The sequence below is a fragment of the Quercus robur genome, chromosome 12 (genome assembly GCF_932294415.1).
Source record: "Quercus robur chromosome 12, dhQueRobu3.1, whole genome shotgun sequence".
In the NCBI taxonomy this organism is placed as follows: Eukaryota; Viridiplantae; Streptophyta; class Magnoliopsida; order Fagales; family Fagaceae; genus Quercus; species Quercus robur.
The window spans coordinates 33786169-33806994 of NC_065545.1; the positions used below are offsets into that span (position 1 = coordinate 33786169).

Sequence of the window (20826 nt, forward strand, 5' to 3'; positions counted from 1 at the left end):
CTCTTGAGTATTGGTTTTCTTTTTTTTCTTTGGTCAATTCAAGAGGGGGAAAGAGGTATTAAAAGTAGCAGTGGTATTTATTTGTTCTACATTAGGACATATATATATCTAATACATGAGATATGGCTTCATTAACACAATTACACATTGACTTGTGCCTTGTTAATTACTTTGGAATTTTTAAAATAAGTTTTAGGTCACACATAATTTTACTTGTGACTTTTTTTTTTTTAGAGAGTTTTAACCTATAACGTTCGTTCAGACCAAGATACTAACGTTGGTATAGGTGGGAATTGAATTCTAAATCTCTTATTCAACCATTAGAGACTTTACCAGTTGAGCTAACTGAAACCCACTACTCATGACTAATGTGTCAAGTTATCTTTGGTGCATTATAAAAAATATCTAATGAATATAGGAAAATAAGGTCTCCAAAACATATGGACGACCTTCTTCCCTCAGATACCCAGCAGTAAGCCCTATATTAAGTAAGGAAGTTCTTCTCAAAAAAGAAAAAAGAAAAAAGAAAAGTAAGGATGTAACCGATAAAAACATTCAATGCTATAGTGGGTTACTCAACGGTCGCTAGGATCCATTAAACTAGCACACATTACAGACAAGACCATAATTATCCCAATAATGGGGAGAGACATAAATGACTTCCAACTGTCATTCACTCATTCATATATAATGCCTACCCGCCTCACTAGCAAAGGGTACACAATACTATCAACAATTCTAGAATTACTTTCTTTGAGGTATCCTTACTCAAGCATTGGACACTTTTAAGCCGGTACCACACCAATACCCTCAATTAGTTTCATTTTTCATGTTTACAGGGTCAGAAGACCTTCGACTGTAGCCTTTTTGGACAAGTAACCCAACTAAAGATTCCTACATCAATAGTATCTGTCTAGACCTATGTGAAAGGAGCAATGCTACATTATCTTTCAAAACAAATTTCACAATGGTAGAGTTGTCAAATTATTATTGATTTTTATCTAGTTATCTTAGATATTACTTTATTGTCTACCATTTATAACTCGTCATCTCAACAATTATGAAAAAAGTTGTGACTCTAGACTTATTAATGTGGAAGTAATCTTGCTCCTATCATAGGTTAACAACTCAATTCAGCAAAAAAATATATAAATAATAAAAGTTAACTACTCAAGTGATGTAAATTTAAGTGTATCGGTAAGATTATGTAATTCTTAGGGTAAATTTTGAAGTACACTTCTAAAGTTCAGGGTTGTTTAAATTTTATATCCTAAAGTTTGAAAATTTAGATTTTATATTCTGAAGTTTCCTCCATTAGCAAAAGTAGCTATTCTATTAGTAGACTCACTTACATGAGCGTCAAGTGACACGCTAGCACCCGAAACACACTCAAGCCATCCGACGTGTAATTTTTTGCAACGTCAGCCATCCCAAAACATCACCGTTTTATATCAAATTCAAATCCACTGCTGCCAGCCCAAGAACGACGCCATTTAGCAGAAGGAAAAAAAATATAATAAAAAATCCACGCTAGAAATAATACTAGAGTAATTTTATTTTAGGCCAAGCTATAAATTATATACTCTGATATGTTTTCAATTAATACTTCAAGTTTTATTTTATATTTTGATTTCCGTATGAAACTTTAACAACATGCTGCCTAATTGTTACGTCTATACGTCTGATTCAGAATATTTGTAGTTTTAGTGAGAAGGATCGGCCGAAGGAGATTATAGAGAAGCTTTTGGCCGTGCGTCAAATGCAAGCTAACAATTTTTGGAACTGTATATGTTAGATTCCAGAGTGGATAAAATCAATTACAATTCAGAAAACGATTTTTTTTTCTTTTCACGAGGGAGAGAGAGAGAGAGAGATACTGCATCTTTGCATAAGATTTTCAGGAAATATGCTCATACTGATGATAAGCATTTTTGGTACACCTGTTCCTGTTCCTGGTTGCACTCCCAGTCAGTGTAAGTGAATTTTTTGGAGGCACTTAATCATGTTCATGTGTGAGGAGACTAGTAATTTGCGATTTTACGGTTCACAGCGCTCCTAAAACTGTAGGACCTTCTGATGATTACATTGGTGCAATCTTCCATGAGATCATCATTTATTTATTCGGCTCATAATGCTCAACTTTCTTACATTTTTCATTCAAGAGAAAAGTAACAACTCAATTTACATGGGAGAAAAACCAGAGTTTCAGAACTGCCTAAAGTAAAAACATTATTTGCCTTTTCCTGTACGCAAGGGGAAATGTTAAAAGGACAGAAAACTTTATCAAACATCTTCTATGCAATTTCGGAGGTTTGTCTCAGTAGACTTGGATATCCACACTAATTCCTCCTAGATGACCAGCCCTGATCGAGCAGCTACTCTCGCTGCGCAACTTCTCCCCTGAAATCCTCTCTTGTGCACGGCAGCCAACCCACATGCATGAGATTCTTGCCAGAGCCGCCTGACCGGCAACTCGAACCCGGTATATCACACTTAAATCTGCCCATATCTCACTTCCCACAGCACCTGAATCAAGACTTGAGTCATATCCTTCAAGATCTGATTCAGTTACAACAACCACAGATCCATCATCAAATGCAATAAGATCTTGTGAAGCTGCTGATCTTGGAGCTTTCATTATTAGATCAGTCATGTGGGTGTAGATAAAAGCTTTTTTCACAATAAGATGATAGTATTCCAAGACAGCCTGTAATTACAACCAACAAAGAGTTGCTTAGAAAAACAATAATTATTCCCCCCCAAACTTTATTTCATGTCCTTCCTTACACACCAAATCCCTCCTCGCAGACCCAAACCTTCCACACACAACAACACAAAGCCAATCCTTCCTCACACCCAACAATAATTACCAACAAAAATTGCAGGAAAAAAAATGCTTCCAACAAGTACATCATCCACCCAAATTTTTTCCACGAAACATTGCAAGAATCAGAAAAATAATTAAAAAAAAAAATGAAGAAATACTGGTGTGACAGTTCAATTTGCACTGGTTGTGACTAATTCGACCCCAAATCGCAAAATGGCAAATGGGTTGGATACATTCAAGTCATGACCTATTGATCAATTCTGGGAAGAGAGAGGTGAGAGGGGGGGGGGGGGGGGAGGGGGGTAAGCAAAGTGCAATGGCAAGCGATGGGATTTTGCAAAGAGAGACGTATAATGAAGAAGATGATGAGAATAGATCTAGGTGAAGAAAAGAAAAAGCCCTGTCCGATGCAATTTGAAGGCATTATGGCTTTTATTTTTAAAATTGCCACTGTGCTTTTGTTAAAAATACAAAAATAATCTTGAAAACATCTACAAGATGTTCTGTTTTGGTGTTTGCAAGTAAAAAAGAGTCACCATTTTTAAGTTGTGTTTTTTGAAAACATCTAGACTAACAAGTTTTTTTTAAGTGGGACCCACACCAACCTAACAGCCTGAAAGCATCTCTTGAATGATTAACCTAAACGAAGCTTAACAATAACATGGTTCAGTTACTATGTGTGGTCAAACACATAGTAAAATGGATATTTAGCAGTCTTCTTCTAAACAAAGAAAAACAAGAATTCCCGACTTTCAAAAGTCAAATCTCGGATAATGACCCAGACATCGGATGCAAAACCTTCACCAAAAGTTTAATAAATACCTGCCACTGGGAGGATGCTAAAAGCACCCTCGGCCGGATTGATCTCACATAGTCATATGCAGCATCAGGTGTCATCTGCTTGTGTTGCACCTATAAAATAAAATTGAACCTCAGGATATGAGGAAAAGTTTCAATAGATTAGCAAAAAGAATTTTTCTTTGGCAGGGAACTGACCAGGTAGCATATTACAACAGTAGTGCTGCGGCCCCGTCCGGCTTTGCAGTGAACATATGTAGTTCTTCCACAAGACGCATTTTCTGCAAGATAATGACATGAGAAAGCTCAGATATTCATAGGAAACATCTCCTGGAAGGAAATTTAAGTTTTTATTTTTATATATATTGAGAATTAAATAACCACATCCCTGACATTTGGAGACAAATTTCTGCCAAATGATAAAAAAGCTGATATTGTTCTACATAATCCAAATCAGGAAAAGGATGGTGCAGAGAATGCTTACCATGTATGAAGCTTACAGCATGGCATATATCATTAAGTGATGGGGCAAAGCAGTAGTCTCTTGTTGGTATCACCAGATGGTCAATACCATGAGCCTGCAACAATTTTAATAAATTAGATTGTAAATTATATAGAGGAACTTCATAAACATCCTCGAATTAGGATGAAAGCCTAGGATGGAAGTTTACAGATGTGCCTAGGAAAACATAAATGATTATCAAACACATCAAAGAGAGAGATTTACGCTGAGGAAAACATAAATGATCGGCATCCCACCACAATAGTTACCAGATCATATATTCAAGGTGGACAAATTAAGTTTGTTGACTATGCGTTAAACCCCTAAGGCAAAATGTCAAAAGATAACCTATTTATTTAAGTGGAAAAATGCTTAATTGAACAGGATCTTCTTTAATTGAAAGAGAAAACATTTTTCCTTTTAATATTTAATACTTGAAAAGAGTATTAAGAATCAGGCTGGATTATATTGGTGACCTCATCCACCAAATGTTGTTTACTAGGGGAGTGGATATGCCATTAAATTAGAGAACGAATGGCTCTTATATATTCACTAAACCGTCTTAAGATTATTTTCATACGGCTTTAGATTCTTCCAGAAGCAGCACAGACATGAGAAACCAAGTTATTTCTCTTCCACACAGATTTTACGTTCACATTTAAACAAAACATAGTTAGTTAAACAAGAATTATGATGACTCTCCTCAAGTATACAGGAGTACAAAACTGAATCAGCCTCTTTTGCCCTTTTAATGAAGGCATTAAAGAGTAAAGAAGTATCTAATGCTCATACCAGCCAGAAAGTTTCATCATTGATTAAAAAAAAAATTATATATATAAACATTAAAATAAATAAATAGATAAATAAACATTAAGCCTAGTAAAGTTGATGAGTACGTTTAGGCCCCAAGGGAAGAGGGAAGGGAAGATTCAATCTAGTGACCTCTCCTTTGTGAGGCATGGTCCCCAGCCAATTGTGCTACCCCTTGGTGTTAAATTCTAAAAACATTTTAGAATTTTAACATTTTAAATTTAAGAAAAGGTATCCAGCTGCATACTGACCAAGGATAGAACACTCACATAATATAGAGATCTTGGAACCAGAGTCTCATAGGGCTCATTTAGTGTGACCACTCCGCAAACACCAAGCTCCTTTAAGCGGGGAACATCAGTAGGGAATGGAACAGCACCTAACAGTATAAACTGAAAATAGGAGCATTAGATCTGGCTTCTAACAAATAAGTACTACTCTCAAATACAAATAAAAACAAATAAACACCACAGATACCCAAAAAATAGTCACCAGTGAAACAAATGCATATGAAACTTGTAAGGCAAAAAAACTGTTTATATCATTAACAAAAACATGCATCCATTTCCCATTACTTACAGAAAAAAAAGAGAAAAGTAGTTAACAGCAGCTAGCAGAAGCTATAGAATTTAAATTTGCAATAAAGGACTGGAAAACAGAATTAATCAGCACAGTATTTGGGAGATTTTTGTTTTTTTAAAAGGAAAAGAATGCATACAATGTATAGGAATGAAAAATTCACTAAACTGCACAGCTCACACAAGAAATTCCATGAATATCAAGTAACAAGGGTAAAAAAATGAAACAATTTTAACAGACCAATAATTTGGGGGAAACAACAAGAAATAAGCTGCCATATGAAGTGCAGTGAAATAATATATCCTGACAGAGACCACAAAAGATTATCATAATGAATAGTACAAATAATAAATCATAACAATTAAGGAATTTCCATTTTCTTTCAATTATACTTGAGTAAAGATCCGCAGCCCTATTCATGAAAAGATAAGGGAGAGTCGCTTGAGATGGTTTGGTCATGTTCAAAAGAGAGTGATTAATGCACTGGTAGTGGCAAGAAAGAGTGGGTTGATTCAAGTTGAGGGAGCAAAAAAAATAGAGGAAGACTAAAATTAAATTAGTATTAATAATATAAAAAAGGACATGTCAATTAATAAAGTAACAATGAGTACGACTTCAAGTAGAATAGAATGAAGGAAAGTAATACATGTGACAAACCCAAACTAATTTATTAAGGATCAATAGCTGACCCCAAAAAAAATTGGGGCTAAGGCTTTGCTGTTGTTGTTGTAATACTTGCTTCTCTGCTTTCCACTTACTAAAAAAGGATTTATGATATGTGGTCCCCATTTCTGCTCAGATAAAATGTCAATCAATTTTGAAGGAGTAAGGGGGGAGACAGATTTTGAATGGAATCAAAAGGAAAAAAATATATTTTGCATATCATAGTGGAATGATTGGCTGTAATAATCAGCCCTATATCCCATTGTAGATCTTTATAAAAAGAAAACACCAACAAAATTCCTGGCTTTTGAGCTACTTCATCTTCCTTAACATTTGGTATTAAAAACCTATGGCCATCGCAATACATTTTTTCACAAAAACAGAAATACCCATATAAAAACAAGCTAAAAAATGCAACTCATACTCATTCAATTAAAATAAACCACAACAAAATCGTCATCACAGAAAACAACCTATATATCATTCAAAATCAATCAACAAACACTAATATGAAAAATAAACCATTCATAACATTCTTCACAAAATTGCAACTCCTTACAACACACCATCCAAAATCAATCAACAAGAACAGATATCATATATATATATATATAGCACATCGTATAGTGAAACAGCTATAAGGAATAAACAAATTCAAGAAAATTATACCTCAGCGACCCTATCCCACCACCTGAACTCGGCCTGAATCTTATTCCTAACAACATTGTATAGCAAAGTCGGGTAGAATAGAGCGCGAGCCCCAGCTCCGATCAAAACCCGCTTCGTATCCGAAACAACAACGCCTTTGCGCCCAAAATCGATACCTAAATCGAAACCACTATCGCCAACACACCTACTATTCACTTCTTCACCACTTCCCACCTCCCCTCCCCCCTTCAATTCCTCAATATACATAATAATATCCACAAACAGATACACAATAATCAATCACTGAAACACCGAATTCTGACACGAAATAAACCTAATTACCTCACAACATAATTACAATTCACATCACCTTAATTTTTCACACCATAACCCTAAAAAAAAAAACCCTAAAATTTTCTTCTTCTTTTTTCTCTAAATTTGTGGAAGAATTTACTGAAGTAGTAGACGGGAACTGGAATTTCTACAAGGAATCGAAAAGCGGAGGATCGGGATGGAGTTTGATCTGGAATCGAGAGTTTCTGAAGGAGATCATCACCATATTTTGCGAAAAGTGGATCGATCGGACGGTGAGGATGGGGAGGATTTGAGAATTGAAAATTTGAGAGGGATTTGGGATTGAGAAAACCCTAACCCAAGGCTAGAGTTTTGCTTGGATGAGAGGATGGCCTGGGTTCTACTCCACCTTTTTGGCTCAACAAACTCTGAGAAAGAGAGAGAGAGAGAGAGAGAGAGAGGACAGAGGGAAAGGAATGGAAAATAACGTGGAGGGATTGGTGGGAAAAGAAGGTTAAAGTGTGAAAGGCGGTGAGGGAAATAATTGTGAAAGTCAGTGATTCAATTGCCACGTTGGGTGAGGAAAGCAACAATGACTGAGTTTTTTTTTTTAAACCAACAACGAAAGTTCTGGTTTTGTCCTATATATGCCCAATGCTGACATGGCAATAAGTTTGCGTAAGATAAGATGCAAATTTAGGCAGTTTGGTAGAGGAGTTTAAGTAATGTTGTTCGGGTATTTTTGATATACGTGTGCGTTAAAAAGTGTGTGAAAATATGTGTAATGTTATTTAAAATGTGAAAATGTATGTTAGAGTTAAGCTACCAAATAGGTCGTAATTTCATCAATTTTAAAGATATTTGTTAATAAATTATTTAAGAAAAAAAAGTAGATATCACTTTTATATAAAATAAAATAAAATAATTTATCTAAAAAAATCAGTTATCTCATTTCTTTTCCTATAAAAGCTTTTAAAAGTATGTCATAAAGGGATGTGTTTAGAGCATTCTTTAACAAAATCTTTTAATTTAATGAGATCCACAAGAAATTTAAGAGGAGTTCCGTGTCAACGTGCTTCGAGATCACCTCATAATTGCTCTTGGTTGTAAGAAAATTATAGGAGTGAACAAATTATTCACTGCCCTCTTCTATAGAAGGGTTTTTTTTTTTTGGTATAAGATGATATCACATCATTTGTATTAAAATCTAATAGATAAGATATGTACGCAAAAATAACCATTCACTAACATTCTTGTGAGTAACGATAGAATGTTGATATGGTTATTTTGTGCACGTGTCTTTCAATTATTGGTTTTGATATGATTATTTTATATTAAATAATTTTTCCTCTTCGTATGCATCATGCATATGGTAATAAAAAGTAAAAATTCAAGAAGTTTAGAGACATGACAAAATTTGTAATAACTTTCACAACAATTTACCATGGCAAGTTTAATAGAGGATAATAAAAAAAGTCTCAGTGTAGTCTATATATGTTAATCAATAATAACATGCTACCTTATTAGTTATAAAATTTGTTGCGTTTAAAGCCTAGTTCAATAAAACTATGTAAAAATTATTCATTTTATCCTTAAAATATAGTACATGTTTTATTTTCATCATTATTATTTTTTTTTGAAGTTTTACTTTCGTACCTAAAACAATGTTTTATTTTGTGTGAAATATTTTACATGTCCAAATAAGTTGTAATGCAAGTTTGATCACACTTTAGTAGTGGAAAAGTGTTGTTATAGTTTTGAAGAAATAGAGTGAAAGAGAAACTAAAACAAGTGAAAAATACATTTGTTGTGATTTCGTCACTCTTTCGTAAGACATTAGCTTTTTTATTATTTATTTTTTTGAGAATCCGTAAGACATTGGCTTGAGCGAGGGGCTAACATTCATTAGTATTTCTATTAGGCACTTGCTCAACTGAGTCTGAGTGTTAGGTGAGATTAATTATAAATTCTGTAGATTTTATTGTCAAACACAGTTGCATCACTTCATATTTAAATGTTTGTGGACGTCAAGAGATTGTCTAGACTAAAGCGTTCTTCTAAATTTCTATTTGTTATAACATATCATTTGTGACTTTTCATGGTCTATATATAATTATATATTGTTTAAACTATCATTATTAACTGGATATTGATTTCACTTATGAAAATCATAAAATTTTAAAAACACAAAATATCACATGGGAATCTTCAAAATTGCTATTTGTAAGATCTAATAGGTTTGTATCACTAAGAAAAATTTGTATGGGGGCAAATGTTGCCTAAGGACAGCGTCCATTAATGCCTTTAAGCCATTGTTCTTTGTTTATTTTGTTGTTTACTCCTCTGTTCTCCAAAAATCTTCAATAATATTTCATAGAAATGGAAAGAAGGATATGAAGAGGCTTTCATAGTGATGCATCAAGCATTGTGAAGAACATAACGAAGATCCAATGGAACAATACTTAAAGAAAGAAAGATTGATCAATGGCAAACGAAAAATGACGCCTCTTTTTAATTGTATATGCATCGGAGGAAATGTTCATGATTGAACATTATAGGTATGATATAGAAGCATTTTTAAAATGTTAATAAATGTTCTTAAAAGAATAATCTAAATAGTCTCAAAGGCTGTGTCATTTGTTGAAAGAATGACCTGAAATTCATGAATGCAGATTCTTAGAATCAAAAGAAAAGGAATAATAGCAAATAGCAATGCAAGTGTGGCAAATGCTATTAAAGAATTAGTTCATGTAAAATGATGTGTGCGTGATCATCATGGTGTTATATGAGTATTTCATGTGTCAAAAAAAAAAAAAAAAAAAGAGTATTTCATGTGTGATTTGATTCTACTGCAACATTGCATGTGTGCAAAGATAAGATACAATTCAAGGATTATGTTGAATCCAACCGCTGAACAAAAGATTAATGGTAATGAATTGTGGATTAATGGCAATGAATTGTGAATAGTGAAAAAAGTTAGTTTCAACAAACATTCTTTGTATACCAAGAAGTTGAATTCTTATTGTGAAGGAATGTGAATCTTTGAAAAGGATTATTCTAATCTTTGTTTGTTTACATTCAATGTTATGAGATTGCAAAATATGTTTGGTATATTTAAGTCAACTTTTATGGCATGAAATCATCATTGTTATGTTCAACATATTTTAACTTCGCTAGTTGAAACATAATGGGGAATTGCATCATGTTAATCTTAAGAAGCACTTGGAGTGGTAGATGGCTCAGTATGCAAGCATCGTTTGCACAGCTGATAATTTAGAAAGCACAAGGCAGGAGTCTGTGGTTGCTACTTGCTACTGAGAGTGGGGAGCTCAAGTATGTTTTCTAACTACATATACAGTAAGTTGTGTGACTATCGTTTGCACCACATCCATCAATAATGAGTCTGTGTGCATGTGTTTATGGTTTATGTGCTCTATGATTTGAATCTGTTTATCCATCAAGCATTGTAATTTGAACCTTGATTAATTAACTACTCATATTAAGAATTGAACTCAATCAATTAAAATTTGGTAGTTAAGAGGATCAAAACAAAGTTTTTCACATGCAATAGGAGAGGTTCACAGAAAATGGATAGCATGATTACAAGCATATGTTCAAGAAAAAAAGTAAAAAACAATGGGCCTTATAAATTTGCACTTGTACCAGATATGAATTATCCCTTAACCATATGAATGCCAATAATGATGCTATGTTTTCATCGTTGTATAACAAACTTTGTTCTTGCATATGGAAACATGTTTCCACAACCATAAACTGAGTGCTTCAGCAAGCTTCAACCAGAGATGTTGAGGCAAACGTGGGAAAAAAAAAAAAAAAAAAAAAAAAAATACAACTGTACATGAAAACAATCCCCACCAAACGTATAGATTGATTTATGACTTAATTAAACAGGGTAATCTAAATCAAGTGTGAGACACTGACTCCTCCGTGAGCCCAAGAAGTTCATTGATGAAGCTCTTAATTGATGAGGGCCACGAATAAGATGATGATCCTTCAAGAATCAGTTAAGTCGATGCAATTTGCTCTCTCTTGTTGCCTTGCACAACTATGCCATGGACTCTGCGCACCCTAATGTTACTATCCTTTTCAGAGCTGTTCTTTCTTGATGCACTACCGTCCAAATAAGGCACAACATACTTTTGCATATCACTTCTGGAGATTCCAAGATGATTTCCAGGAACACTGATGTACTTGACCCTTCCAGCTTCATCTAAGGTTTTCAAACCAATCCAATCCTCTATGTAAAGCGGTGTCTGCACAACGAGTGACAAAAAACTAAGATACCACATAAGCTTAAAACACAAAAATATGTTGTAGCACATATGAAGTTTTATATTATAGTGCTTAATTAAGGTGATAAAAACTTCTTTATGTTCCAAGGAAGAAAAACTGGTGTCTTTATCATGCTAAGCTCATGTTATACACTGCAGAACTATGTCCTGGCCCCTGATTGTGCCACATAACTCTCACAGCCAATGGTTTGCATTGTCTGCTACAAATTTCTTCTAAAGAGTAGGACAACCCTTAATTAATTTTTCACCTTGAGATTCAATGCCATGTATCATCAATTTATTGTGACAAATAATCTAATTGTTTCCTTCACATTCTCAATGGTCAAAACAAAGTCATCCCTTGCTTCACCTAAATGCACTGTTAGCATTGTATTGTTTTTCCAACATTGTAGTAACCAACGTGTCTTCGGTCATGCTTTTGTCATTATTTAAAAGTTGCAGCCGTCGTTTACTCTTAGTAAAAGTGCTAATACTGGCAATTTAAATGTCTCAGCATTTCAGCTAAATGATGGCTATGTCCTGCTATGGGTATCTGGGCATTGATTGGGTTGGTAATTGCAGTTATGTAACTCTCTCTCTCTCTCTCTCTCTCTCTCACACACACACACACACACACACAGAAATAACAGTAAATAGACCCAGGTTCATTTAAAATAAATGAACTGACACCCATTTTTGGCAATGGGATTCCATGTCAGCAAACATTAAAATTTGGAAAGTAAACTAGCGTTTCAAGATAAAAATAATACCTGTTGCGTAGGTAAAATTGGCTTGAAGGCCCCATCTGGATAATATCCAAACCAGGCAGTTTCCTTAGGTATCAAAACAGTGTCATGCTCAAACTGTTGAACATACAAGGGGAAAAAAAAGGACGGAGAAGGTTGAGAGACAGCATCATAACCTAAAATTTTCTATTTCTGAGAAAATCTAAGAAATCTGAGAGGACCAAGAATGCTGCTAAATGGACATGTACCTCACCAATTTGCCATGATAAGCCTGTTCAAAAAATGAAAACAACTGAAGAAGAAAAATACTTTACCATAATAAGCACCAAGTTCTGTAAGTTAATGAACCGTTCCTTATAAGTGGAGTTTCTCTCGTCAGGGAGTTCATTGTTAAGCTTTGGAAGAAATCTGCATTTCTCTAAATAGTTCGGAATAGCCTGGAAATGTAATAGTAAATTCTGATGTTTAGGTTTTCCGCTATTTCAGAAAAGACAGAAATATGATACAGTGCAAAATTATCAATGCATATAGATGCATGGCTATATGACCAAGGCCAAGAAAACCACTAACGCCCCCTTTGACTACAGGATAATTTCAAAAAGAACACTGAGCCAAAAGCAATTGAAAAGAAGATCACTGCAATATTTGTAATGGTTCATCGAATTATACTACTCACATTTGGTAATTTGAGGTAACCACTGGGAGCTAAGTGATCCTGTGATTTTAGAAATCAAAGGTCATGCCTTATTAGAGACATCATAAGATAACAGAATTTGACAGCAAAAGAGTGACAAGAAGAAAGAATCCAACTTCAATAAAGGAATAAAAATGCTATAGAAGTAGAGAGAGAGAGAGAGAGAGAGAGAGATTTATACTTGGACATAGTCAGTGTAGATCTCAGACTTGAGTAGTCTGTCTGCAATAATGCACAGAACACCAGACTGTAGAAGCAAAAAACCACATAAGAATATTGGACAGAGCTCAAGATAGGATTAAAGAAGTTAATTTAAGAATGAATCTACTCCTTACCATGTCTTTTGCCATGATTGTCCTAGGTTCTCATTATCCGAGACAAGCATTAGTAGTTAAATAAATGGTAGTCAAAATTTAACAATATATAACTTAAAAGTTCTCCAGAATAGACTTCAATGACAAAATGCAGAAGAGTGGTAGAAAATGAAGACAACGGATATTCTCTCACCCCATACTTTTCCCTAAGTCTTAAAATTATGTTTTTGAATTATTTAAACAATGTGATTGAGTGAATTGATGTAGGACATCTGGTGAGACGTAGATATTCACAATAAGCACAGGGACACTGCTAATTTGGTTGGACCATTAGAAGTGCATACAAAGAACAATAACAATGATCTCTAGATAAAATTATTTACATTATATTTTATAACAACCCAACTTCAGTAATACTTACACCACATAGAGGAACGGAAGCAGTACCAGCATGAGGTCCTCCTAGAGATATAAAATTTTTAACCTGTTTTCAGAATTAATAGGGACAATCCCATTACTTTAGTCCAAACATGTATGAGGAAAAAAATCTCATTGAATACTACAAACAATATTATATAGAGGATATCCACTATTTTTTTGTTAATTTAAAAAAGCAATGTTCTGTAGATAGTTTATGAACCTATGCAACATATGCTCGGAGTATGCAAGGATGAGATAGCCCTTATTTCATTAGCGAAGGAATAACAATTTCCCATATACACAGCTTAATGCAAGAACAAAATGATGTAATTTCATGGCTGAAAATGAAGAAAAAACCTATTGGTCAATTACTCAAGAAGGGTTGACTAGAACTTGGGATGGCATTTAACAGCAGAATATAGATGACATGATAGTTATTTATAGAGTATTCAAAATTTTCAAGAAAAAAAAAATCTTGCACAGAGACTTGGATTGATTTTGTGCTTCATCTATCACAAATTTATTTCATCGTCATTTCAAATTACACAGGTGTTAACTCTAAGCTACAACTGTCTGTTTATTGATTTATATTTCAGGCAGAATCAATGGTTATAACCTCACATTTCCATCTCCCACTACTGAACAGGGAAGAAAAGAAGAACCCCAAAAAAAAAAAATATATATTTATATATATATATATATATATATATAAGGAAAAGCAGTACAGTTTATCAAGTCAAAATGCTTTCAAAAAATTTATACATAAATCTAACAGATTATTATCTTATAAAAATTAAAAAAAAGTTATCCAGCAGAATAATGAACTTTTGACCACCATTCATTATTAGGCATACAAATGTATAGTCAACAAAAATAAAAAATGTAAAAGGTGATTATTAAAAAGTTCATACAATGGGTTGAACAATGATTTGAAACACTAAACTAGCACAGATTATCATAAAGACTGGTTCTTACAGGAGGTCCTCCACTGCAAAATTCCAAAACACCTCGACCTATTAAATTACCCTGTTAAATCAAATAAAGTGAAGAATGAGAACAAGTACATAGAGGCTGCCTGCTGAGAATCAAAAGCCAATATACGTTGCAATTTCTATGAAATATTTTAAAGGTATCAATTTCAAATTTCTTTCATTATTCCATTAAATTTGTGCCAGGCCATATAAGCCTTTTAATGTGCCATGTCAACACTCAATTTTCCATGTATGCAATTTCTTTAATGTCAAACTAACTGAAGGTCGAACTTAATACCTATTACAAAATTCTGGGACTAAGCTGATTTCAACTTTCTTAATTTGGGGTAAGAAAATTGAACGACCAAATTTCAAGGTCAAAAAGTGAATTTAACCATTAATTTACTACTAGATAGCAATGAAATGAAAAATTAATGCAACATGATAAGTAGATTAGCACATTCTAAAACAATATATTTTTCCCCTGATAAGATCAGAGAAACAGAAACTGTTTCTGACTGTACCAAGCATGATTAGAGAGCATCCCACCTAAAACCATAAGGTGCAAACTAACATGTATTTAACATTTTGATTTATTTAGTATGTATTAGGATCACCTTAACACATAAAAATGACAAGGAGACCTCAACCACAGCAATTATCCTTGAATAACAGCAAATTCAAAAAATCATCCCCTAAAGCTTGAATGTAAGTTGTTCTGTAAATCCAATAAAGGTATATAATAAAAGTTAAGACAGGCTACCTAGCACAATAAGACAAACTAAACAACAAGTGTAGTTATGTAGATCAAGCAGATCAAGGAATAACATTGAGTTCACCTGAGTGATACAATTTGGGTTGGAATCACCAGAAGTTCAAGAGGAAGCTAAAATGAAACATGCTAGAGGTGGTGGAAAAAGACAAGATGATATATTATTTACTGGAGAGGTATGATTTTCATGGAATAAGATGGTAAAGAAGGAAATCGAGATGCTGATCCTGTTGTTGGGAATTAATATTTTACAGTTGAGTTGATTTGAGTTGAGTTTATGAGCAATGACTCATTTATTCAATGTCTAGTAGCCAAGGTAATTTGCCTCAAATCCTCAAGGTCATTTGTCACTGTTAGTTTCTCATTTTTTGAGATATGTAAAACTGCAAGAAAGGATCCCTGAGAGGACTTTGAAAATCTGAGTGGGCTTTTTAATTAAGGTGCATTCAAAGAAGCTATATACAACTCATTTCTTACATGCTAAAATACATTATATGTACAAGGTTATGTTGATTAATGAATCACCAAGCAAAACAGAGGATGCACAAGTACAACCAACATATAGGAACAGACAAACAAACCAGAGAGAGAGAATTACTTAAAAGAAGCAAATTTATTTTGAATTATCAAATGAAAAAAGGGATAATGACTTTAAACATGTTATGTTCAAGCGATTAATGAAAGTATATAGTGACATCTCTTTTATTGAGAGGGGCGAGATTAAGGAGTGGTTCTATTTAATAAGTTCCATAAGTACTGAGTTTCAGTTCCAATTGATTGTATTATGTAAAAATTGGATGACTTTTAAGAGTTTGATACTATGTCGTAAGAAAAAATGAATACACTATTAAATAAGTAAACAAATGATCATTACATAAATCATGTTACTTTACAAATACATTTGAAACGGGAAAATCTGATTCTCAAATCACCTGGGAGAGACCAACGATGTTGTAACCCTGTTTCAGTTCATTCATTTCCATCACCTGTAGTATAATAATGACCTTGAATTAGTTGAAGGGAAATACAAACCTCAAGATCCACGACAGGTAAACAGCCACTCTAACCAAGAGAGAGATATCACCTTGTCACAAACAGTTTTAGCCTGCAAAAATGTAAAATAATTTAAATTACAACCGTGCAATGTAAAACATAACTTCCAAAAAGATGGGCCTAGTTCTATTAAGCACATGCCTGTTCATCAAGAGGCATAAACCAGGAATCCCATGTTCCATCTCCAACTTCTCTGCAGTATGGAAAGAAATGAACATATGGAGGTAATACACTACATTTGCAACTTTACTTCAAAAAAATTGACAAATAATGAAACAACCACTTGGGTGAACTATTATACAGAGTCCTGGAATAAAATGTCCCAAAAGTAAAATATACTTAATGACTTTTAAGATAAAAATGGTTCTAGAAAATTTTGAAAATTCCCAGAACACATACGATATATTTGTGCGTGTGTGCGTGTGCATGTGCACACGATTACTTTTTGTCCCTTAAATACCAATTTGAAATTTTATGAGTAAATCCAAAAAGTAAAAAGGATATTAAAATAAAAAAGGAATAACACAATTTTATTTAGCAAAAACTAGTTGATGAAGTAATGGGTAGTTTTTCTATGACATTCTGCATATGTTGTTTTCTATGCCCTATAGATTTTGTATTCCAGTCAATTTGGATGCTAGGAGTCATAGACTCCTTATGTAGATACATAATCATCTACAATGATATAATGAATTAAGAGGGAAAAATCATGCCTCCTTTGACCCTCTATGACATTAATGATTCCCCAAGTACTATCTTAAACACTGAAAACTAAGTCAATTTGACATTTTGAAGCATAATTTACTTTTTTACTGTCCAATTTCAAGCATGTATCACCGCAAGGGAAGTATCCAAACTCAGAAGGTTAAAGGAGTTAGATTAATGTAAAAATGGACAAACATTAAATATAAATATCCCTTTAACCTCCTTCAACTAGATGAGAATAAGACTAGCCTATGTGCAGATTGAACACCTACAACAAGGCTTTAAGAGGATAACATTTTATGCATATAAGTTCTTGGTTTATTATCAAATAAATGGAGCAGCTACACAAGGACCACAAGAACTGAATCACAATCATATATAACAAACTATTTTCTTGGATACAATTTGACCCATCCTCAGCAAAAATTGTTCAAGAGGATAACATAGAGAATTTCTTTTAACATTATGAATGTATGATGTTGTGGGCACTTACAAGCAATATCCTTCAGTGCCAGAATAGTTGCTCAGTAGCTCAGTGAACTGTTTAACTCCTCGATTGGAGCACTGATCTCCAATGCCTGTCATGAAAATTAGTATAGAATAACGACTTCACAGAGCATAAAGTATTAACAACAATACGAATCAATATATAACATCATTTAAAATGATCAGCTAATCCATTAAAGCACTAAATTAGGCAATATTTCTGAAAACTAACAAGGGAAAAATAAATCTAAAATACTAAAATCCCCGTAAAGAAATGTTTTAAGTTTGATTCTGATACCCATCCAGAAATTTTAAGAGAGGAATTGTAAAATCTAATGAATAGACGTATGAAACTCAGGACTGAAAATACTGAAACTTCGTATAAAATACGACAAAAATTATGTACTGGTTAGAGCATCATTAAGATGAGTACAATTATGTACTCATGTTAATGATTTTTACCCTCTTTGTTTGGTGAAGCACATTAATAAACCAACAAAAATTTTGTAGATGCAGCTAACTGCAACTCTAAAAATCTGCTTTATACTAAAAGATTAACAGAGCTTGTACTTGTCTGCTAAGATGAATAATCACACAATAAGCACAATTGTAAATAAAACAAGCATTATCGTTCCTTTTGGCTAATTTTTTCTTCTGCTTCCAAAAGCAAAGCTTACTTTATATAACTAAAAACTAATTTGCATAAATTGTAAGAGAAATATGGAGATTATGGGACCCTCCGCCACAACCAACATGTATGTTTTCAAGCTTTTGCAAAGTAGATCAGTCAAGTAGGGTGTTGTGTGGTGTATCCAAGTGAGAAAAGAAATTTTATCAGTTATGATACCATTCTGCAATCAGTAGTTCAGTACATACCCTCTTTTCTCTATATGCCATTTTCTTCTCCTATTCCTCAGCAACTCACAAATATTGAATTTGCTACATTATCAAACCCCTGAATTAAGATTTTTGTTAATACATCCTCAAGTTCTATTGAGCTAATATCTCTAATTCTCTATGCTCCACTATCTTCCTACTATTTTGGAGATTTTTAGTACACCCACAAAAAAAAGACTTGCAAAACCTATTTGTTAGTTACCTTCGTAAGACACTTGTTGAAACATGATTTTGAATTGACTTTACTAGTTTAATTTATCAAAAACAAATAATCATATCCCGACCGATCCTATTACAGTTTAATTCACATGGAAACTGGAAGACTCCTAAATGATCAAATAAAATGAAGAACCACTTGATTTCTTGCCTCAACATTCAGCTTCACACTTACAGACACGCATATACACACACGTGTAAACACCGATTAATGATAGAATTTTAGATTGCAGATTCTATATAACAAAAACTACTATCACAACAAAGAACCTTCCTTCATAGCAACAAAGACATCAATTTGTTCATACCCAGTAAACCCAAAAAAAAAAAAATTGAAACAGAAAATCCAATAATACCCAAATACAAAAACATATTCAACAAACAATCTAATTAAAGAGAAACACGTAGAAAAAAAAAATGAAAAATTTACCATGAAGTACTATGAAGGGAATGGAGTATGAAAGTTGGAAGGTCATGAAGACCAAGATGGAGATGGAGGCAATCATTGATGAATGAAAAGCCATGAAATTTATGGGTTTTTGTTATAAGAGAAGTGAACAATAAGATCCAAGGGAATAAATATATAATAATGACTCCAGGAACTTTTGAAGGATTTTTTTTTTAGGTTTTAAGGTTTGGTTGTTTTGGTAGGTTGGCTTGGAGTGTTAAGGTAGTTGGTGTGGTGGTGGTGAGTGATTGGTGAAGAAAAACGCAAAACATGGAATCTGGGAGGGAGGGACGAATGGGATAATGAGACAGAGATACTGTTACGGTTGCTGTAGCATTTATTGTCATCATCACTCATCAGTTTCCTCCTTCAAGTCACCAATGGGTAATCACTTGGGGTCGGATTTGAGTGTCGGATTGTGGCAACTTTGGATTCTCTGCGGCTTTGTTCCTGTTTGTTACTATGTGGCTTGGCATGTCAGTTTTTATTTTTTTTAATTTATTATTTATTATCATTTTTTAATTGCAAGTTACCCTAAAGTTTAAAATTATTTAAATTTTAAACCTTAAAACTTGAGAAATAAAATTTTACATTCTAAAATTTGGTGCTGTTAGCAAAACCTCACATTCCTTAGTTTTGAATGTTGGCGTACTGATGTGTTTGTTTGTCCCCCTCCCCCCCCTTCCAAATTAGCCTCCTATGAGCATTCTTATCAAGGATTGCAAAAAATTTAATATTTACCATCTCAAAACCCATTTTTATAACATATAATACACCACTTTACAACATCCTTTTCATCAAAACTTCTATTTTTTTTAACACTTCATTTAAATATTCTTTCTTTTTCATTTTTTATTCTTTTTTATTTTTCCAGTCTCTTTCGCTGACTCTCTGTCCTCTATGTCTCTCTTTCACAACCCAGCGCCGCTGTCGGCCATATCCACCCACCATTGCCGCAACCCCCTGTAGGAAGAACAGAAGAAAAAGAAAAAAACCAAAGCATAACCACAACCATCCACCAAAATCACAACCAACCACCACCCAACCACCACAAAAACAACTAGCAAACCCATCACGCCAAACCAAAACCCACAGGAACCAAAACCCATCACACACACATAAACCCAGGATCGGTGACCCACGACCCACGCCGAACCAAAACCACGACCACAAACCACAGCAAAAAAAAAAAAAAAAAAAAAAAAAAAAGAAACCTCCATCGCCGAACCTCCACCATGACCATTGGACCATCGAACCCACGACCCATGCCCATCAGACCACAATCGCCGACCACGAATCATCTCCGCCACCACCCACGACCATCGAACCATCCAATTGGACTCAAACCCATCATACCACGACCTTGACCATCGGACCACGCCGAACCATGGTACAGAGAAGAGAGAAGAGGAAGGAGAGAAGTGATAGGAAAGAGAAAGAAAAATAATAAGAAGAAAAGAAATGGGCCCCATCTGAATTAAAAAAATAATTTAAGTTTTACAATAGGTGAACAGTGCGGTCTCAAATTTGAGACCGCACTGTTCATCAATTGCAAAAATTTTAACATTTAGAACTTTTGATAAAGGTTGTTTTTTAGAGTTTTGAGTGTCAAATGTCAAATATTTGGCATTTGACACTCTTAATGAGAATGCTCTAATACAACTCTGTTTTGGAAGCACCAACAATACTCT

At 33.9% G+C, this 20826-nt stretch overlaps 2 protein-coding genes across 2 annotated transcripts; both read right to left on the reverse strand.

The window, feature by feature from the left end:
- Positions 1-2129: 2129 nt before the first annotated feature.
- On the reverse strand, positions 2130-7607 carry LOC126710561 (phosphatidylglycerophosphate phosphatase PTPMT1). Its single transcript, XM_050411085.1, has 6 exons — positions 6849-7607; positions 5207-5329; positions 4110-4203; positions 3824-3906; positions 3650-3739; positions 2130-2707 (listed from the first exon to the last, which is right to left on the reverse strand). Exons 1-6 carry the CDS (start codon positions 7092-7094, stop codon positions 2318-2320), a joined length of 1026 nt encoding a protein of 341 aa, XP_050267042.1. The 5' UTR covers positions 7095-7607; the 3' UTR covers positions 2130-2317.
- Positions 7608-10786: 3179 nt separating this feature from the next.
- Positions 10787-19563, reverse strand: LOC126710615 (uncharacterized). The gene is made up of 12 exons (XM_050411168.1): positions 19118-19563; positions 17582-17666; positions 16525-16576; positions 16415-16435; positions 16263-16316; positions 14563-14613; positions 13589-13651; positions 13035-13100; positions 12836-12874; positions 12474-12596; positions 12184-12276; positions 10787-11395 (listed from the first exon to the last, which is right to left on the reverse strand). Exons 1-12 carry the CDS (start codon positions 19209-19211, stop codon positions 11147-11149), a joined length of 990 nt encoding a protein of 329 aa, XP_050267125.1. The 5' UTR covers positions 19212-19563; the 3' UTR covers positions 10787-11146.
- Between the last annotated feature and the right edge of the window lie 1263 nt (positions 19564-20826).